Consider the following 22,320-nt stretch of genomic DNA (forward strand, 5'->3'; position numbering starts at 1 on the left):
TGACTAGTGAGTGTTAAAAGATTTACTTTGATCTACTATCGTCTCAAAAGGTATAAATACCGTGTATTCTGCACCTTTCTTTCAAATAAAACTCGGTTTCCTTCACAAGAACCATTGTTTTCGACATCTGTTCATTCTTTTTGGTATATTAAAAAGATTGAATTAATCGTGGTAAATCTTATTTGGGAGAAAGAGTGCGTCTTTAAAATTGTTCTCATATGTAGCATGCGTTAAAGTAGAGTCATCATGTGGAAAGCATTTGACAGTTTAATTACTATTACAAGAAACCTTGTTTCGGAAATTGGCTGTGCTTCACCATGTTTTGATTTGATGATTGACTTTTCCCATTTCTTTTATCAATTTCAAGATCAGATTTTTACATATTGATGTTTTTTAATGTGGGGAAAATATATTTTGATGGTTAAAGCAATCCAATAAATACGAAAAAATGTATTTAATATTTTGTTCTTCCAGTTTCTTAAAAATGATACTACTGTTATTAATATTCTCTCCAAACATAATGAAATGACTCTCGTATTTACACACACTTTTATTTTCTAAACAACTGTAATGCATTCTTGTTGATTCATAATCTTTGATATATTTGAGGAGAATGAATCTCTCCAATCAGTATAAGAATACGTTAAAAGTACGAAGATATTGTAAATAAACCTCGCTTTAATGATACAATTATTTACAAAATGTACTAGACCTTATTTTTTGTTTAATTTCATAAAGTAGATGTTGCATCTTATATGAGTAATTCTGTAAAAATCATTGCTTGGCAATCGCCGGATCATTCGCTTGATGAGCCACCAACTGAGTTAACTTGTTCCGTGATTCTAGTTTGTGAATGTTTGTTTTTCTGTTCTCATTGATCCTGTGCCACTTAAAGGGGTTCATGTTTTAACTTTCAACTTCTGGACTTGTTTCTGTTGTTTTTTCTTATGAATATTGTTAAACATATTGGCCCGATTGTTCAGAACTTTGTTAAAGTTAACAACGGGATTAACGACACCGTTGTTAACTTTTAAAGGGGAAATATTTGATAATATGCTCATATAGTTAGATAAAACAAATACAGCTGAAACAGTTGTCTCACCTCTTGTTAGGAATACTGCAGATCATAAGTGTACCTGTGAAAGTTACAAAGCAATATTGTTTTGAAAGTTAACAACGATGACGCTAATAACGTTGTTAACTTTAACAACGTTCTGAACAATCGGCCCATTGCTTAGTAAAATAAATCCCTCTTTCATTGTCACTGTCGGTTCTTGATATCAGCCGTAATACAATATAACACAATGAAAACTACAAGGAAAAGCCATTTGAACGAATACCCCGTTTGGAGATACAAGGAAAATTGCTAGTCTACGGTCCTACATATACTTTGAACGGATATCCCTTTTAGAGGTACAAAATGAATGCTAGTCTACGGTCATGGTAATTCACTTCATGTCCAGATATATATTTTCAGGATGAACAAAAACAAACCGAAGGAGTTCGGCGCCTATGAAGTCAGTGGGGACGACAAGTTGCACAGAGAACAATTTTCAGCAGTTGACAATCAGGCTTATGACGCCAAATTGTAATGACAATGAACTATATATAACCGGGAATCCCAGTTGATCTGGGGGATTTACATGTTTATAAATGTGTAAAGAGAATATACAGCCCATTGTATAGTGTTTTATGATATTGCCGAAACAAAAATACTTAAAATGTACTGTTTATAACATATTTGCTATCTTATTTTTAAAAAGGTCGTTATTGATATGTTTAACCTTTGTAAGATAATTTTTATAGGAGTTAAGTCAGATATATGTTTTACTTATGGTCATGGAAGACATTTGTCGTTTTAGATCTAGTCAAACAGTTAACAGATGCAAAAAGACAATAAGGGCATAGATCTTCCTATTTGCATGAGTATGAACACCTAAATAATCACAGATTTTCAATTTAAAAAATGTGCAAAGACCTTTATCAAAGAAATTTGAAAATTGCGTATCAATAAAACACAAATATTATCAAAAATAATACTACCTGTTATTCATTATATTGTTATAAACTACTTAATTCAATGTAAAACGACATTTTGTACATTAATGTGAGCAGTGAAACAGAAGCGATATGCCATGCATATTCCACAGGGCAAAAACTGTATTTTACTCAAATTTTGCTACTTGATAATAATGTGTTTCATTTACAGCTTATTGATTTAGTGACCAAAGATATTTAGTCAATATTTTGTTATACTTTTCCTAATAAATCAACCATAAAACAGATTTGTTTATGTTTTATTTCTAACAAATATAAAGCGCTCAATTTAAATACTCAAATCATAAGTTTGATTAAATAAACAAAACATTTATTAAACATAATATTCTGCTCATGAAATTTACTTAAAAAATCAAAACAAAAATATAATACTTGTATAATATTTATGACAGCAATATTGATCATCATGCAACGTTTTATTTAACCGAAACCAGAACTTGCATTAGAAATATTAACACAACGCAAAACATATCTGGGGAATAATCAATATGCATTCAACACAAACACAGGTAGTTGGTGATTCTACAAATCACCTGTTGCTCCACGAGCTTCCAATATTTCCTTGAAATCCTCATTACTTAACTTTTCAACTACAAAAGGAGCAGCCTTCCATTTCTTGCACGTGTTTTGCCTGCCATTTCTATCAACGACCAGAAAGTTCTCAATTTTTGGAACTGGAAATTCCAAATTGCGGTATATGCAAATGACTCCAAGATTTCCGCCGCAACTTTTGCAAATGACTTTCCCACTGAATTGGATACTATCGTCCGCATATCTCGTTGCCCCTCCATTAACGAAATCCACTCGATCCGGCAACGTCTCATCGACTACGACGTGATGTGCCTCCTTCACTTTCTTTACGTTATCGGACATGCAAATGAAGCTGTCACATCTCAAGCATTTCAATTCAAACTGGCAAATTCCGCTCATTCCTAGTTTTCGTCTTGTCCCTTACGAGTTCAACTTCCGGTCTAAATTGGTTTCTTCTTGATACCTCTTCAATTCACTACGAAAACGTTCAGGGAATCGTTGAATATAGTCCTGGAATTTAGTTATAAAACTGATTTAATATTTTCTCCAATTGTCACTGTTAGCACGCAATGAAAGGTCATTACAAAGAAGAATATTAAAAAAGCGTTATGCCGTATGTATTAAAGATTTGCCTTGGAAAATAAATGAAATTGAGTGACGACTAAGGCCATTCCATTTCTCATAGATTTAGCGTCGTTTAAATATGGAACCTACGTACTAGACTGGAACAATAATGTCAAGAAATAAACAAAGGGTATTTTACTTAACATTTAGTTATGACTTACGCTTACACGTTTTATAGGTTATACTATACTTCTAAAACAAATAATTTCTTTTGCACTTTTTACATGCATGAAAGTATGTTCTCCGTTTGGGTGTAAAGCCCGGACGTCTTCCGACCAGATGACATTGAAATTGAATGAATTTGGTTTTGTCTCAAGTTTTGTGATGAGTGCAAATGCTGGTCCGTAAAACAAAGTAAACACACATTTAACATGATGTTTAGTGGTTAATGGTTTGCTTTAAGCAATATTTTTTCACACATTTTAATGATCTCTGTTGAAGTATTACAGTAATACACCGGTGTTGACGTCATTCCCCACCAACCACTTGAGTATTCGTACAAACTTGTATCAATGTTACCAGTAAATTTCTCCTTTTATTATTTGAAACGTCACGACCACAGAAAATGCCGACTGTATATGTACATGTTACTCCTATTCTATGACATACCTGCAATGAGATAATGGCTTTCCTCATCATGACCTCCCTGATCATATTTAGTTCCTCTTTTTCTGCCATTCCCGTGCTTTCTTCCGCAATCAACACATACTTCCTATCTGCTGCTCTACCGCGACCTGAATGGACAGGGGATATTTATTTTATAAAGGGTTTTGCAAAGCGGAAAGGTGTTAAGTGGAACAGAATCAGATCTTTTTCTTCCAGCCCTCGATATGATGATAATCTTAAAATGAGAATAATTTACCCTTTTTGATTGACGAGTAACTGCAAAGCGGATAAAAAAGATTATAGTATACATGCGTTTGGGTGAACTTGCCATCGATTCAATATCACGAGTACCTACTTTGGTTTCAAAATTTTCATTGTTCATTTGATTTGGATTGTAATGACTTGCTTTTACCAGCCTTATATCTCATATGAATATATGCCTGCATTTATTTAACAATGTAAAACTGTCTACAGCCGCTTACCTCTCGACTGCACCTTGGAGATCTCGTTGGTAACATGGTCATATCGTATGACGAGGTTACATTTGGCTATATCCAAGATCTCCTCCGCAACGGAAGTAGCTACTATGATCTTGTGTCTCCCTTCCCGAAAATACTTTAGAGCCTCGTCCTGCTCAACCTTTGTCATACCTTGTGTTGTAAATAGAAAGTAATTTAAACGATATTTCATGAATCAATAAGGTCGAGATTTTTGAATGAAAGGGAGCATGGGAACATAAAATGATATTTATATATACTACAGAAAGTAGTTCTGAAAGAATAAAGAACCCACATTATTTTTTTACTCTTTGGATAGTAATTCCTTTATGTTAACCGGCTTAACATTGACATGCCTAGAATTTAATAAATGATTTCTACATAAAACACTGGAAACTTTAAACAAATAAATAGCATGTGTAAGTGTGTAAATCCTGTCTCAAGATTTCAAGTATAAGTTTATACCTTTTTATATATATGTTATGATAAAGATTGTTAACTAACCTCCTTTGTCTGCGCTCATATTTTGACCAACAAACTGAATTGGGCTCAGCTCTCGTAAACCTGGTGTGTCTTTCATCCAGCTTACAATAGCTCGAGCAAGTTCCCGCGTTTTAACAAAAATTATACCCCTTGAGTCAGCACCCCTTTTGCCTTCGTAAGACTTCAGGATCATTTCTCGTAACTTGTTGAGTTTTGGGTTTTCACTGCATTTAACTCTGAAGTCGCATGATATGAGTTCTGAAAAAAATGACTTCGATGTTCAGAATATGCAAACATTTATCTAAAAATTTTGACATTGATTCGAAGTATTTTGAATCAGAATACACTAAGTGTGTTATATTCCAGCAGAGACACGAGTAATTAAGTTTAGCACTAACAAATGTTAAAAAAGCTTTAAACGTAAAATGACCTAAATTGAACAAATACTAATTCTCAAATTTCATTCGCCTATGTCTTTCTTTGTTCAACAATCGTTATTCTATTAACTCACTTTTGTAAGCCCTGTATATTAACTTCTCGTTTTCATCCATGATAGCATTTTCTTTCCATTTTGTCATTTCTCCATCAAGGTAACGTAATGCTTCATCTACCCTCGCGTCGTTGTATATTATGAGGGCGTTATTGTAGCACTGAAAATGAAATTGTGAGTATTTATTATCGCAAGAATATCAAATCTTGTAATTCACAAAACAGTATAACTTCGTCAATGTAGTTTCAATGTTCGTGTTAATTTATATCAGGGACATAGCCATAAGTAATTCTAAGATGGCACCTGTCCTCGAAATTTCTAAGAGTAAACAACATACGTGATATTAGCGAGTTATCATTGCATATTACACATTACCTCAAGATGAGCACTGATAGGATGAAGAAACTTTCTCGCCCTCGAGTCTTTCAACTTTGCCGTTTCTTGCCACAACTTGCTGACCCACTGAGTGTAAGCTGCATTTCCCTTCGTTGCCGGTGCCTTCAGAGCACCTTCAAATTTCTCTGCCTCAGACATTTCTTTCACCACTAAACATAGTTGAATGAATACACACACCAGCAAATCCTTATATAACTTTACAAACATTAAACTTCACGAATCACTAATAAGGTACAAATGTATTACTAAATCAAAATATACCAAAATTGATGCAGTAGCAAGTCAATACAGATATAAAGTTAAAATCAAAATACTGTATAAATGTATTTACATCCCCGAGTATATTTGTATACGAAAAAAAACTGATATTAGTTTCTAGCTTGTGGTATTCTTGACATTATTGCATCAGTGCGCACAATGGATTACAATATTGTAAGGTTACATACTGTATGGACACAGAAGAAAACGTAATATATCCTTAAGTGATAAAGTAAACATTACTTCTTCAATCAGTTATGAATTATATGTTTCACAACTTACAAGAAGACGTTGCCATTCGCTGTTCTAGAGTTGACATCAATTTATAAACGGAAATTCCAAAGAAGTCTTTTGCCCTTTTTTGGACAGTCTTTATTTCTAAAACACAAAAAGGCCTTATTATAATTATTCATACAACTTCGCAAAATCAGACCACTTCCGTCATGTAGTATACTTAGAATGTAGTTACATTTGCATATAACAAACCAGATCAATATATAACTCATTGCCATGTACACCAAGGCAATACAAGCAGCTGCTTTTAGTACCATATCAGAGTTAAAACCATGAATAGTAAAAACAATCATCAAATCAGTCAGATATGATAATTACATTTTTTTTTGTATATTTTTAAGTAAGAAGGTCCCCAAGACAGTGTTCAACCCTTGCTCCATTTATCTGTAATGTTCTAGAATTTAAACAACAAATGGACACATTCCCTAATTATCGTAGAAGGGCTTGGATTTACAAGCTCTTTCTTACCTTCATCTGGTAGACTAACATGTTCCCGAAGTTCGCCGATATTTCTCTCAACAGTGCAAATGACTTCAGCGTCCAAATTTGCCATCAAGTGTTTTATATGGTCAACGGCTTTTTCAGTGTCCCTTGATTTTCCAACACCGACTGAAGCTGTCAAGCCAACGATATATTATTAAGAGGAAATATAAAAACATGTATCACCAAAGCACACATTTAGATTTAAAGGACCAACACAAAGAAGGTTCAAAGTGATTTTTTACTATAGAAATTATCTGACCTGAGGTAAATTAACAACTTCTTTTTTGAACTTCATATCCAGATACAACCCCATTATCTGGTTGAAGGTGTGGTTGGACTGGGTATGGTGACACTCATCAAATATGATGAGCGAGAATCTGCATATATTCTCAATCTCCTTTCTAACCAAAGAATCCAACAGAACTTGGGCAGTGACGATCAATATATCTCTCCTAGAAAAAATACCAATACAATTGTAATAGACGTGTGTCTACGATAAAACTATACTCTCTTGATTTAATACACACGAGTACTGCATTCGATTACGAACGGTCATCTGTTTTTTCTCGATCATAGGGTATATTAGACGTTGTGATGAGACTTGTAAAGCTTAATGTCAAAGTAGACATGTGCACAAAATTTAGATTTGAAACACTATATCCAGGAACATATATGAACACGACCAGTTGTCAAAAAAATCACCAATAGTCATGTTTAAATGCATAAATATCAAGGTCAATTAAAGGTTGATATTTAATTTTGATTAAAGCTATGATATATTTTTGCAACGACAATACGGCCGCCGTCGACTACACCAATGCTAAAACTAAACAGTGACCTTTGCTTGTGGGGAAATACTATAAATAATACTAATACATGTATCTACTTGTCTAAGAAGTCCTTCAGAAACTCGTTTTTGGATCTCTGTGAATCGCCGGTGATCGTATGGGTTTTGTACTTGGGGAGAAGCTTTTTACATTCGGATCCCTGTTGATTTGCCAGGGCCACTTGATTAACGAGGAAAATAACTTTCGGAATACCATGACCGAGTTGTCGACGAATGTGCTCCTGAAAATATTAATGACCGGATGTGTTCTTTGTGTTATACATAAAATAATTCTCAATGTAGTAAATACTGCTTTTTAAAATAAAATAAATGTTTATCGTTTACAAAAATCAAGACTATGCAAAGATAGTCTCCAGATGAGAAATATTTATCTTTTTGCTCTTCATTTTGTCCAAATTACAGTGTTATATCCCAGGCAAAATAGTTCGGAATAAGTTAAGCATTAAATGTCTAAGTATCATATGTCATTCAGTCAAATAACTTCTTAACACACAAACAGGTTTTTTAACATGATTAATTTAATAATATCTTTAAAAAGTCTCAATACTGAAAAGCTGACAATAACATAATGTATACCCAAACAAAAAGACAGCTACGCGTAATCTCGTTATAAGGAACTGATACTATTTAAAATCATGAAAATTAATACGATTATAACTTTAAATAATGTGTTAATTGATGTCATTTAAACCGAAATAAAATGTCCCGATGATTAAAACAATATACCTCCGTCATGTTTTAAATGTCTGCCTTAAATACAATTAGTCACCTGTATGATCTTGATGGCAACTCTGGTTTTCCCCGAACCAGTTGGAGCAACAATGACGACATTCTTGCCTTCAATGGCTGGTGCAGCAAGTTCATACTGGTAATCCCTAAGTTCAATGTCTTTATCTTCGACTAAATCGGTCTCAATGGAAGGATAATCAGGCATATCTCCTGTTATAAAACATTACAGTGCTGTCATATTCAACATATTAATTAATTTAAGATGCATGAAAAAAATTATCAATGACCATGCATTTTTTTCAATTGTATTTTTATTTTCTGAAGTTTAAGAGTGAATGGATTTGTTTTGTACATACTTATATCACATTATTGTGTTAAAGGCAACCGACATTTAGATAATTTAGAATCAACAGCAGACAAGTGTATACCGCTTTGATAATTTGTCCACAAGTAATCTCTTGGCCATTTTGCACAATGAACTAATTTGATTTGGTTAATAGTAATTATTGGAAAAATATTGGCCAACCTAATAGAAAGTTTTGAAATTTTTGACCAAAGGAATAACCGGTTTTATACAATTGGCTGCTTGCTTTTATATACAACATATAACATATAACATTTTTCGAAATTAAACAACCATATCGTACAAAAAGGTAATGTCTTCTTCAAATAATGAACCCAAGGATATAACGGCGGTTCAATGTTTACCTGTGATATTCAAACCTTCGGGGGATCGCCGATAAAGTTCCCTCGTCTCGTTAATATTTTTCTCCGGTGGACTCCGAGACTTCTCACGAACCTTGTGTAGTTCAGCACAATTCTAAATAAAACCATGGACATTACAGGAAAAGGCATAGAAGCCAAAATTCAACTAAAGTCCTGTTTTAAGGCACAGTTAATGCTAAAGTCCAAGCAAACACTAGACAAGATTATCTGCACTACACGTCAAATAACATTAAACAAAATACGTGATTAGTAATAATTGGGGGTAACCGCCTTAGCACGGTAAGTGACAAGTTAACAATAAGCCAATAGCTCCGAAATTTGTTAAAAGTAACAAAGTTGTTAATGAAATTAGGTGTTTACTTAAAAAGCGTAACTACACTGGAAGTTTATTTTGATGTACTTGTGATCTGCTGTATTTCTTACAAGATTTCAGACAACTGTTTCAGATGCACTTGTTTTATGCAAATATATGAGCATATCATAAAACTTTCTAAACAATCGGCCAATTATTTACCATACATACATTTGATTGATTGTGTGTTCAAATCAAAATAAATTATTTTATTTATTCATATTTGACATTAAACGAAATTATATTTCGAACCTCCCCACAGCAATCTTTGTCTTTCAAACTCTTTTCTGCTTGAACATTAGTTCTCTGAAAACAAGTTTAATATTGTCTATTAGATCTATAAATGTAGGGGACGGTTTTACATTCCCATTACTTTGTAGACAATGGTTCATTGCAAATCTTTTATAATCAAATGGCCATAGGCAATGATTGAATGATCTGTGAAACTAACAGATTATATGGTCAACAGGACCGCAAGAAATAATTCGGGTCCGTAACGTCCGTTAAGAAAATCGTACCACTTCAATTTACTTCAAGGGGCATTCCATTCCGATTTGAAAGACGCAAACATGGTTGTGATCGACGCAGATCTGAGATTATGCTACTGACAAGCAAAGACATTGTAGGAGTCTGGCGTAACGACCTAGTTTCATCTTTGCTTCGGTAATGAAACGTTCTTTTCTATTGACCATCAATATTCCAGAAGAAAGCACGATGCAATGAACTCCGATCTTTGGATGCTTCAATCGGTCGCCCGAGTTTCTTAATGGATTATACGTGATAGTTACATACTTAATTAATCCAATTTGTCGATGAAAATTTGATTTGGCGGTACATACGACGTTGGTGATTATAACTACCAGTTCGTATTATCGTCTGGATAACATATGTCGCATCTCAAACAAAGTCCGTCGGCATGATCGTCCTGAAACATGCACGGCATGACACTACTAAGTTCCGACCCTATTGAGTTCAGGAAGTAAGGCTCCTACTTCCGATATGAATTGTTTTAGCCGCTCGTATTCACTGGACCTCAAACACAATCCCTTCCTACATGGCAACCTCAATCGGTTTCCAATGCTGTCTTATCTATGCACGAGTAACCGTCATTCACGGTACAAACCACACTCCAACCCAAATGAGTCCTGTAACCGGTTCCGTTACTAATAGTTTCGTCTAGCTTTTATATATTGTCAAGCAAACACTTCCACCTCCTTAGCGTTAAAGATATTCTTTCTTTCATATCTATTTTATCAATCCACTCTTAGGTCCTCGGGTTTCTCTAACCATCCATTCACTAACCTTCGCGTATCTCTGATTAACTAAAGAAAACCTCATGTCGTTCCCCATAATGCTTCAGTATCAGAATAGTGAACAAGAGATGTTAGTGAAACATTTATGCCCCCTTGGGAGCCGAATTGTTAGTAGGATTTGGACACTTAAATAAAATATGGACAATCAGAAAACCTTTTTTCAGCTTACAGTCACACTGACCTTGACCTTTGACCCACTGACCTCAAAATCAATAGGGTTCATCTGCTGGTCATGACCAATAAGCCTACCTAGTATGAGGTCCCTGGGTCAAAGCGTTCTCAAGTTATTGATCGGAAACCGTTTTTCATGTTAAGGTCACACTGACCTTGACCTTTGACCCACTGACCTCAAAATCAATAGGGTTCATCTGCTGGTCATGACCAATACACCTACCAAGTATGAGGTTCCTGGGTCAAAGCGTTCTCAAGTTATTGATCGGAAACCGTTTTTCATGTAAAGGTCACACTGACCTTGACCTTTGACCCACTGACCTCAAAATCAATAGGGTTCATCTGCTGGTGATGACCAATACACATACCAAGTATGAGGTCCCTCGGTCAAAGCGTTCTCAAGTTATTGATCGGAAACCATTTGGTATTCCGACCGACCGACAGACAGACAGACCGACCGACCGACCGACCGACATGTGCAAAACAATATACCCCACTTTTTTCAAAAGGGGGCATAAAAATAATGTTCATACACTCGTATATACGAACCGATATGAAACGATACAAGACTTCGGGTTATTTATTAATTAATGTTCTGTATGTGAACGTCACACGTCAGAACATATATCCAACGTGAATATTTACTCTATAAGGTACAGAGCTGTCAACTATTGACTAGGACCACTTTAGTATGAATCATAGGCTATGAACCGTTGACTTCAAATTAACGGGAATGTAGCGATGGTTTATAACATATAACAACCTTTATGACTTTGCTCTAATATTAGAGTAAAAAATGTTCACACCCGTTTTAACAATTCGTTTACGGGCACTTGTTTTGCAATTAAATGAGTATATCTGCAACTAAAAACGCAATGAAATTACCTTGCCATCATTGCTCGTGTCAAATGAAAAACTCTGCTTCTGAGAGTTATGGTGTGATTTTCCGGGAACTTTCAGATCATTAAGAGCGTTGTCTAGAGCTTCCTCACCGGATGAAGAATCTAAATGATCCCTTGCACGACCGCTGGTCTCTTGTGATCCAGACTCGCTAGTATTTTCTGTGTCAATCAGCAACGAGGAAAACGACAGGTCCATCGACTGCACGGACGAGTTGTCTTCTTGTTTCGTCAGTATACCTTTTACTGCAGCTTCAAACTTTGCTGGGCTAAGATTATTTTGCGATAGTTCACCAGAATCTAAAATATAAAATTTAGTTTGCATGAGGCATGTTTCATGCTTTCAGGTTGTTAATTGAAAAGTATAAGGTGAGTTAAAACTTATTACATGAACGTCGTGAACAATATAAAGGTCGGTGATCACCCATTGAAACATGTTGCTTTCTGACACTAAACGAAACAAATATCTTCTAAATGATACAAAATTTAAATACTTTTAGCAATTCAACAAATTGTACAAATGTAATAGTTAGGTGGTCTATTACAGTTTATGAAATTGTTTTATCTAAATGTTATCAAAGGAAGCTCGTAACTCGTGCAACCCTGGGTTCGTAAATCTCTGCCGAACCATCGGCGTGATCAGATGAAGGACATTGTCTTTGTCTTCCATCTTTAATACAGGGAAATCAACATATTATCGATAACCTAATGTATTGGAATTAATGCAAGTAGAATATCAGTCATCATTAATAAAGTATTCCTGGCAAATTGAAAAGGACAATAGTCAGGTGATCTATAGTATTACATGTTTAAGTTATTGTTTAATTTAAATGTTTCAATCTTAAATTACCAAAGGAAACGTGAAGCTCGTGCATCCTGGGTTCGGGAACCTCTGCTGTGCCATCGGCGTGCTTAGATGGAGGACATTGTCTACGTTTTCCATCTTAAATACAGGGAAATCAACATATAATCGATAACCTAATAAATTTGAAATAATGCCAGCATATCAGGCATCAATAATGTATCATTCCTGGCAAATTGAAAATGACCAAAAAATCTAGTAATTGCTGCAGTTTATGTAATGCATATATATATATATCATGCCGAAAAACGTTTAATACATCCTTGCAGGAACGAAATTAGATTGCACGTAATTCGGGTGTTACCTGCTTCCCGGAATGAAACAACAGAACTAAGTGAAGTCAGGCAAACATCTCCATTAGACTTCAAAAAGTCATTCCATTCCGGCCTTGGTTCTTTCAAATTCAGATATTCGTCGGCGACTGCAAAACATATGTGAATGTATAAGCTATGGAATGACAAAACAATGGAATTTTCACCAGCATTTTAAATTCAACAACCCAAGTGTGTAGGGAACAAATGTAAATAACATCACTGTAAACCAAGTGTCTGTTTCTTCAAAGCATAGCTATCTGTATTTAATACAGACCATGAATAACAAAGACATAAACTGAAATCATTTGAGTATAACAAAACAATCATTTGAGAAACTTAAACATAACGCCAATAAAGATAAAGACATTAATCGAGGAATAGTCATTGTGTTGCTAAAAATAAATGTAAAACCAGGCCCTAATTTCTCGAAACATCTTAAATCCTAGGATTAAGCTATTTTTGTGTCAGAATAATTTCTGTAAAACATTAACATGCTTTAATTATCACGATACTCTATGCTTTATTTAGTCAAATCAATATTAAGCAAGACATATGGCATGATAAAATCAGCTACTTAAGTTTGTTTCGTTTAAGGATTTTCGAGCAATTGGGCCCAGGGTATTCGTATTGCATACTTTGAACAAGGTCACCGTGTATTTCTTTAGCAAGAGATCGATGATTATCTTTGTGGTCACTTTCAACCAAAGCCAAAATAAAAGTAGCTAGCCAGAATTCATGTCTTATGGGAATCTTTAGCAAAAGTTCAAATGTTGCCTTCCATCTGTCAACGGCTAGACTTTGTGTTAAAGCCTCAGCGTCTCGTTGTAGAATAACGCCGTGTGCAAGGAGAGAGGGTAGAATTTCAACAATTTTGAGATTTTCCATGATCTTAGTCATACATTTGCTTATAAAATTTCACCCTTTGTTAGCGTTCTGTGGGAGCGACTTAGCCGTTAATATCTTCACTATTTTGGGGTTCTCTGAAAGGGAAAGAAATGTTTTTAGTAATAACTGTACTTCATTGTATATTTTAAACAAAGGTTCTAACAGCTGATAATCGTCGATCCTGAAAAATAGCCGGGGGTCTGTTCAGTATGACGGATTCGTTATCCAAGGAAGGTTAAGGGACTTATATCCCCTTCTGAAATTGTTTCCAACATTCAGGGTAGTCAGGGTAGTTCATACTGTTTTTATGCAATGCTATGAGCAAAACAAACAATTTTCACAACTGCATGATTGTCTGAGGTTAAAAGCTCTAAATCCTAATCTCATTATTAAACCTTAACTTTAGAGAATTTGTTTAATAATTTAGTACAAAAAGACAGCTAAGTTAAATTGTAAAAATCACTAAAACATGTTTTATCGGTATATTGATTATTTAAGAATCTCGGACATATATATTATATATGATATAAATTTCAAATTTTACGTTTTTCCTACGTGTTGAATCAAAGAAATAAGGAGTTAACATTTTACTTCTGAAATATATGTTTAACTATAAGTTACATTAGAGCTTGTTTTAAACAAAGTTTCCCTTAGCATCAAGAACACCTCTGCATAAATGTGAGTCATAATGGCCCTAAATCGCTCACCTTAGTAAATATTTTTGACCTTTGTTATCACCGTAACTTGATATTTGTTCTCAAAGCTGTTGATATGGTTCAAATTTCAAGCTGTAGCTTCAAAAAAAGTGGGTAAAAATGGTAAGCTGACAATGTCAACATTGATATTTGTTTGCAAAACTGTACACATGGCGAAATTACATCACAGTAGCTTCAGAAATAAGAAAGTAGGTCAAAAGGTCGCAGTCAAGGTCATCCAAGCGCAACATTTATATTTGTTTTAAAAATTCTGCACATGGTCCAAATTTCTTTACTGTAACTTCAAAAAGAAGAAAGTCGGTCAACATGTCACAGTCAAGGTCATCCAAGCACAACATGATATTTGTTTTTAAAATTGTGCACTTGGTCCAATTTCCTTTACTATAGCTTCGAAAATGAAAAAGCAGGTCGAAAGGGGCAGGGCCAGGTTTGACCACAGGCCCATAATTTGAATAATCTTGGTAGAGGACCAAAATATGATGCTGTATACAAATATTAATTGTCTGGGCCGAGCGGTTTCAGACAAGACGATTTGCAAGAATTCCCTATATTATTCTACAGGAAACTTGTGAACAAGCAATTGTGTGCAGACAGACACACGAACAACGAGCAGTGTGCCATACCGTAGTTCTTCTGGTCTTTAGCCAGTAGAGCTAAAAATCAACCAATCCTCTTTCGTTGACATGACTTGATACAGTTGCCTACACACTGAGGGACTTAGTATAGATGCCTGCACACTGATCAAACAAGAATATATTCAAAATTTATCATACCTAAACTATTTATAAAGTGATTCAAGAATAAAAAGTAATTGACTATAATTATATATAATACAATAAAGTCAACAACTTTAAATAATTAAAAAGCCTTCCAGCTATTTAAAATAAATAAGAACCAAGACTTCAGAATTACAAATAATGTTCGAGTCACTCTACCTCAAACGTACACAGCATAGTTTTCCTTCATTAAACATGCATTAAATTAATGTTTATATAAGATGTATTAACTATCCAAACAAAATAAAGGATCTGTAGAATTCAGAACAATGGTCAAAATCAACGAAGAAGCTTGATTATTTAATTCATTTTTGAGTAAGAAAAATCTTCAAAAAAATACTTTAACCTATAAACCTATAAAAAGAGCAATAATAAGAAGTGACTATTTTTAAGAATCCTAATATATAAAATCTAATTCCTTGTTTCTAAAAATAGACAATAGTTCCCAAATTAAGCTTCAAGAGCAAGGGAGACAATATTGCATTAATTGCTTCCCTTAACTGTCAGATTTTAACAAAATGTGTTGATAGGAATCTTGTAATTCCCAGGATGGGGTCAGTTTTGACCCCGTGCCACATTTGGACACACTTGATAGAGGACCACTATATGATGATGATACACACAAAATAACGAGGGTCTCCGCCTAAGAGTTTAAGATAAGAAGATTTTTAAAGAGTTCACTATGTAAGTATGTTAGAAATTTGCGATCCCCAGGCGGGGCCAGTTTTGACCCCCAGGGGCATAATATTAATATCAAATATCTATGCTCTAGGCCACATTGTTTTTGTAGAGAAGTGTTTTGTAGTCAACCAGATTTCAACATGGAATTCTGTTCTTAGGAGATGACGCCGGACAACGGACGACGGACACCGCACATAGACCGATCACAATAGCTCACCTTAACCACTTTGTGTCAAGTGAGCTAACACCTATCTATGGTCATTTATATATCTTCTCTGTTACATGAACCCAATAAAAGTAACAATATTTCAATAAACGCAAACTAGTATTTGTGATAAATGTCATAACCTTATGGATGACTTTCAACTGTTTATAAGAATGAAGTTGTACAAATTAAACCTTGCTCTTTGAAAGGAATCTGAAATATCCAACAGACTGGTAATTTCAATTATAAACAAGAGATGTCACAGAGACTATTTCAACGCTTTTAACCAGAATTTCTAAAGGAATTAATAAAGGGTCATAATATGCATTACATACAAGACAATTATCTATTGATTTGTTAAGAACAGTTTAGATCCTTTCAAGTGTAGATTCAATACGTCAAGAATTGCGATATATAGATTTATATGCACTCTTAAATGCAAATTAAACCTTAACCTTAATTTCAAAGTCGAACAAAAGGGCCATAATTTGCATTAAATGAAAAATGCATTTATCTAGCTTGACAAAGTGCATAGCTTGGATAGTTAATAACTCTTATATAAAGCTTAAATGCAATACTTCCAAAACGTTGCTAAGATATTGACTTCTATTTGATTACAGGCCAAACATTGACCATAATTTCTAAGTTGAATACATTGAAGCATCATATTCTGCATATCATGCAAGATAGCGTTATCTGGCTTGAGGAAGGTAAGGTTGGATTGGCTGGAGCCATTGTACAGTTTAAGTTTTTATACAATATATCAAATAGTTACCGAGATATTGACTTGTACCAGCTTACATGAAACACCTGACCTAAACATTTCTGAGTCGAATAAGAAAGGACCATAATTGGCATTTTTCAAAGTAGAGCTATTTACTTGACTATCACGTAAGACAAAGGCAAAGCAGAAGTTCCAAGTCAAATGATAATGGGCAATAATTTACATTATACAAAGATAAGAGTAATCTTACCTGAATGAATAAGTAGATTGGATGTTTGAAAAACGTTTTATGAAGTTTCAATGTAATACGTCATGAAGTTGCTGAGATATTGACTTATTTGTGCTTATATGCAAAAGAATTTCTCAGTAAAATAATAAAGGGCCATAACTTTCATTATATGAATGATAAATCTATCTTACTTGATCAATTCAGTAGGTGGGATGAATGGAATAATGTGTCTCAAGTTTCAATGCAATACCTGATTTATGTGGTGAGAAATTGACTCAAATGTGCTAACATGCATAACTTAACCAAGGTGTGAGGCCGCTGTCTGGGTGAGGAGTAAAGCTGCCATTTACTTCGAATAGTCAATATATAAAGCTTGTTTTTAAACGACAACAGCTGTAGAATTGTGCTAATGTACAGGCGACACCTTTTAACTAGAGTTCAGCCTATTTGAGCTTAAATATTGTCAAAAAATATCATAAATAAGGTAGGCAAATTCATATTGATGCTGACCTACCTTCTTGGACGTGTAATGGGTGAACGTGAAATCGTTCTAATTGATATCGATTTGGAAGCACCTTTAAATGTTAAATTATTCCTTTCACATTGAAAGAAACCCCGTAACAAAAAAAAAACAACAACAATTAACGTTGTGTACTTGCTCGACAAGTTTTAAATTAAAGAAATATGTGTACCCGCCTACCCATTCCTACCTGATTCTTTAACAACTTTCAACAGCTTCAAAAATTTGTCCTGTTGTTTCTTGCCAATAATAGTTTTCAACGACAACTGAGTAGCAGCTCTGGGATCTGTTTTCGCCAAACCTCCCATTTTCCTTAGAAAGTCTGAAATGAAAAGAGGTTCCTAAATTCGCAAACGTCCAACAAAAACCTGTTTAACTGACGGGTTTAATCTTGGTGACCCAAATGTTTACTGATCAAAATATGTTGTTGCATGTGTGGTCTGTCTGTCTGTGTTCTTGGTACATTGGGTAAAGCCAAGTCTAAGTGTATTTGTTACTCAGCTTGTCCCTGTATCGTTGCTAGAATATATACACGGTTTCAACTGTAGATGGTTGTTGCTGTGATGTTTGTCTTTTAAATAAAAATGTAGACTAACATCTCAAATTTTGGATGTCCTCTCATAGAGAAATAACAAGTTATAATTCCCCATAAAATAATGCTTTCCTGAGAAAATGTTGTAGAAGAGACTTATTCCAACTACAAAAGTTGTACCTAGAATTTGCGAGTTGATGATGGAAGCGCAATTTCTTTGAAATGAAAACTTTAAAACAAATATTAAGTATGAGTAGAACTGATATAACTATCACAAAAATGTTTCAAATTTGAACTTGATGACGTTATTTAAAATAGGTAATGTTGTATATGAAGTGATGGTCTTCTTTACAAGGTCAATAATTGGGAACTGCGATTACTTTATATAAGTGTAAGTTCATATACAAGTACGTCGACATCGACTCAATATTGCTCAGTTTAACTGAATGAACTATCAAATACATTGAAGAATAAAAAGGAAACAGAGCTCAGACTTTTGACACATACATGTAGATCAAATAAGTTGTTATTTTAATTCCTTTAATCATACAACTCTACATTTCTTTTTTCATTAAGTTGAAATAAATTGCTGTCATAAATCTCTTATACTTTACCCACCTATATCGAAGTATTCATATTGCAGCAGGTCTGTCCAATCCAAATGGTCAACAATGTATTCAAAACAGGACTCAAGGTAGAAACCAATGGTGTTCTCCTGTTGTGACATGTGATCATTCTGTTGACATTCCTCCCCCAGGGGCACTGGTCTTGTTGCTCCTTCAGACATCAGTTTTGGTGTTTTGCTTACACTTTATTGGCATTGATGGACATGCAAATCCGATAGAAGTCTGCCTGTACACAGTCTGTAGCAATTTGGAATATGCTTTTATAACACATGGTGACGTCAATGTCATTATAGAAATAATTAATATATGCCAAAATGCAACATTGTTCCTATAACACCCATTACTTGCATTATGTGCAAAATAGAGTTGTCAGATTAATTAAGTATGATTGGTGGTTGAAAAACCCTTGCAAAAAGTTTCAATGCAACAGCAGCAACACATTAAGTTGTTGACGGGATATTGACTTATATGTGACTTTTTATTTATTATTTATATATTATTTTATTTATTGACTTAAATGCAAAATCTTAACCAGAATTTCTATGTCAAAAGTATAGGGGAAAATATGCATAATATGCAAGATAGAGTTTAAGTTTACTTGAATGTTAAAAGTTTCTGTGAAATAAACCAAGAAGCTGCTGAGTAAAAACTTGCAAAGCCTCAATATCCAATTTCTAAGTCAAATACTAGATAAAGGGAAAAAATGCATAACATGCAATATACAGTTATCTCATTGATTAATTAAGTAGGTTGTATTGTCGGGAGACCTTGTATAAAGTTTGAAAGCAATACCTCAAGTAATTGCTGAGATATAAACTTCATCCAGATGTTTTAAGTCGAACAATAAAGTGCCATAATTTACATTACAAACGAAATGTATTTATCTTACTTGATTAATTACATAGGTTGCATAGTTGGAAACACCTGTCAAAATTTTTAAAATTCAACATGTTATAGCTTAGTTATTGTGCAGTAAAAATGAAGATTCATATAGTGACCGAGGTTCTTATAAAATTGTGTAATCATTATAGTTTATTATACGTATCAGAGTACCCACACATTATTTGTTTCAATATCAAAGGTAAAAAATACACCGCAATGCACCATTTCAGACTAATGCCCATAAATGGCTGTCAGCGAATCACATGACGATTTTATGACTATGGCAGACTCGCGAGAGGGATAAATAAGCAATGACAAATAATAATAAGTATACCTGAACGCTCAATATTGTAGCTACTTTTAAGGCTGAAAATAAAGTTAAAAGGTTCTTGAGTGAGGACACCGTAAACGTTTTACCTACATTTAAACCATAAATTTTGTTCAAAGTTGTGCTCCTAAGCACACTTACCTGAGTTTTGGCCAGTCGAGCTTTCCAATTCAAGCGAAGCCTATGCAAGTCCTGGGTTCGCTACTGCTGCTGGTACCAGCGTAAATATTATTGGTTGTCTTATAATTACAACGTATACTTGACTATTTCTTTAGGATAATAATAAGAAATGGTATGCATGAGCAATATGACATTACCAAGTCTTCAATTTTCTAAAAACCAAACGACGTAAGGCCAATATAATTATAAATCATATAAAACGAGGAAAAAATTTACTTCAGAAGTCAAAAGAAGAATAAAGTGCGGAACTAGAATTTTCAATGGAATGTACCATTTAAATAAAAAAAATTAAAATAGATACCTGTTGCATGCATGTTATCTTCTATAAACATTGTTACGCTTAAATGAATTAAAATTGAAAGCATATTCAACGGTTTTTCAGGAATTTTGAAACGATCTACTTTCGTTTTCGGTTAGCGGTGCATTGTATTTTGTTTACTTGGTATATGTACAGAGGCCACGTTGCACTATTATATGGTCTTCCCGTATTTTCCGGTCTCATCCGGTCTACTTATTCATAAGCAATGGCTTCAGGCAACGTATGTGTTTCCGATGTTTGGTTTACAAATTTTACAATCTCAATTGCTTTTAATATGTAACAAAAATGAATAAAATATAAGCTTTATGTCTTAATTTATGCAATTTGTTAAAGATTTAAACTAAGATGCGATGGCAATAAAAATGCTCCATCTGTTTTTGGTTTTGTTTTATAAAAAGATAGTTTAAACTTATTTATTTTACAACGATTGTGAAACAAGTTATTACAACAGTATATTAATTAATCTCGTTTACACGATGTTACGCGAGAGTGTGGTCTTGTGTTGTTGGTGAACAACGGGAGGACACCCACTTGTCCGGCTTGGTGACCACATACCAAACTCACATGCGCCCAGGCCGGGAATCGAACCGTCGGTTAGAAGCGAGTGCGCTACCCATTGCGCTAACCGGACAACCGTGTGTTATAAAAGATTGAGAAAGGCAAGTGTAAGTAGTAAATGAAAATGCATATTTTAAAATATGTGTCAAAGTTCGTCTATTCTTCTTTCTCTTTTTTTCTTTTTTATTATATATATCTATTTCTCTGATAGAGAAAAATCAAAGAGCGCATTTTGACGTTACTCTGAGTTTGGTATTTATTCGGAATTAAAATGTGAAAAGCAATTAGGAATATCGCCTATTTATTCATCGAGTCTTGAATACACCCCTTGTTCTTCCCGGAGTCAAGAATATTTCTGACCATGAGTTTAAAAACATAAATGAATACATAAAAATTTTCATCGAAAACTACATCGGGTGTATGCCGGCACAGTTACCTGTTATTTGGACTGAAGTTTTGGCCAGTCGAAGAAACCGAATCGAGCGAATCGGTCCCTATGTGGATCTCTAAGTGTCAGAATTATAAAAAAAAATGTGTTCTTGTACTCTTTGATGCTCAAAGTAAACAAAAAATCTACTTTTATTCGTATATTTTTAAATATTATATCTTGTTTGAATTTTATATAACATTTCTCTACTTTTATAAGAAATATATATATATATATATATATATATATATATATATATATATATATATATATATATACAAATTCAACCTTTGGGATATTTTGCCAATTAGAACAACCTTTGGAAGACATTATCATTAAATGCTATATATCCTATAATAATATATCCTTTGCATTTTCCTTCATAAAATATGCATATATAAATGTAGTAAAGCATTATTAATGATGCTTTTTTTCAAAAATACTAGCCATCGAGAATATACAATTTTTGACTGTCGCCTAAAGGTTAAGCGCCGGATGTTCATGAAAAAGTACAACCTTTGGGTTAAGTACCCCAAAGGTTGTACTGTATATGTCGGTAAAAGGTTCAATAATATATAATGTAACTTAACTACTTAACTCAGTCCGTAGAGAGGTCTGAATGTCTCGCGGCAGACCCTGTTCGAATTAAAGCGGTAAATATCGGTTAACCTAATACTTTAGTCCTACTGACAACGTTAAGATGCCAGTTCGGTAACCATGATTTATGTAGCCATCTCCTCAATCCTTTCAATATATTATCAAATTATTATTCCTTGCATTTTGTTTGCTGTGTTCATGA

General features: G+C 34.1%; 1 protein-coding gene and 1 pseudogene across 2 annotated transcripts in view; one reads left to right on the forward strand and one right to left on the reverse strand.

Moving 5' to 3' along the window:
- LOC128211308 (uncharacterized) overlaps window positions 1–2,285 on the forward strand; it is a 31,110-nt gene extending 28,825 nt beyond the window's left edge. For both annotated transcript variants that reach the window (XM_052915961.1, XM_052915962.1), the window contains one exon: window positions 1,478–2,285. In XM_052915961.1, the coding sequence (XP_052771921.1) occupies window positions 1,478–1,592 (115 nt within the window). In that variant the 3' untranslated portion in view covers window positions 1,593–2,285. The remainder of the gene's footprint in view (window positions 1–1,477) is intronic.
- Window positions 2,286–2,580: 295 nt separating this feature from the next.
- LOC128210623 (antiviral innate immune response receptor RIG-I-like) lies at window positions 2,581–20,636 on the reverse strand (annotated as a pseudogene).
- Window positions 20,637–22,320: the final 1,684 nt, after the last annotated feature.

The sequence above is a fragment of the Mya arenaria genome, chromosome 12 (genome assembly GCF_026914265.1).
Source record: "Mya arenaria isolate MELC-2E11 chromosome 12, ASM2691426v1".
Lineage (NCBI taxonomy): Eukaryota > Metazoa > Mollusca > Bivalvia > Myida > Myidae > Mya > Mya arenaria.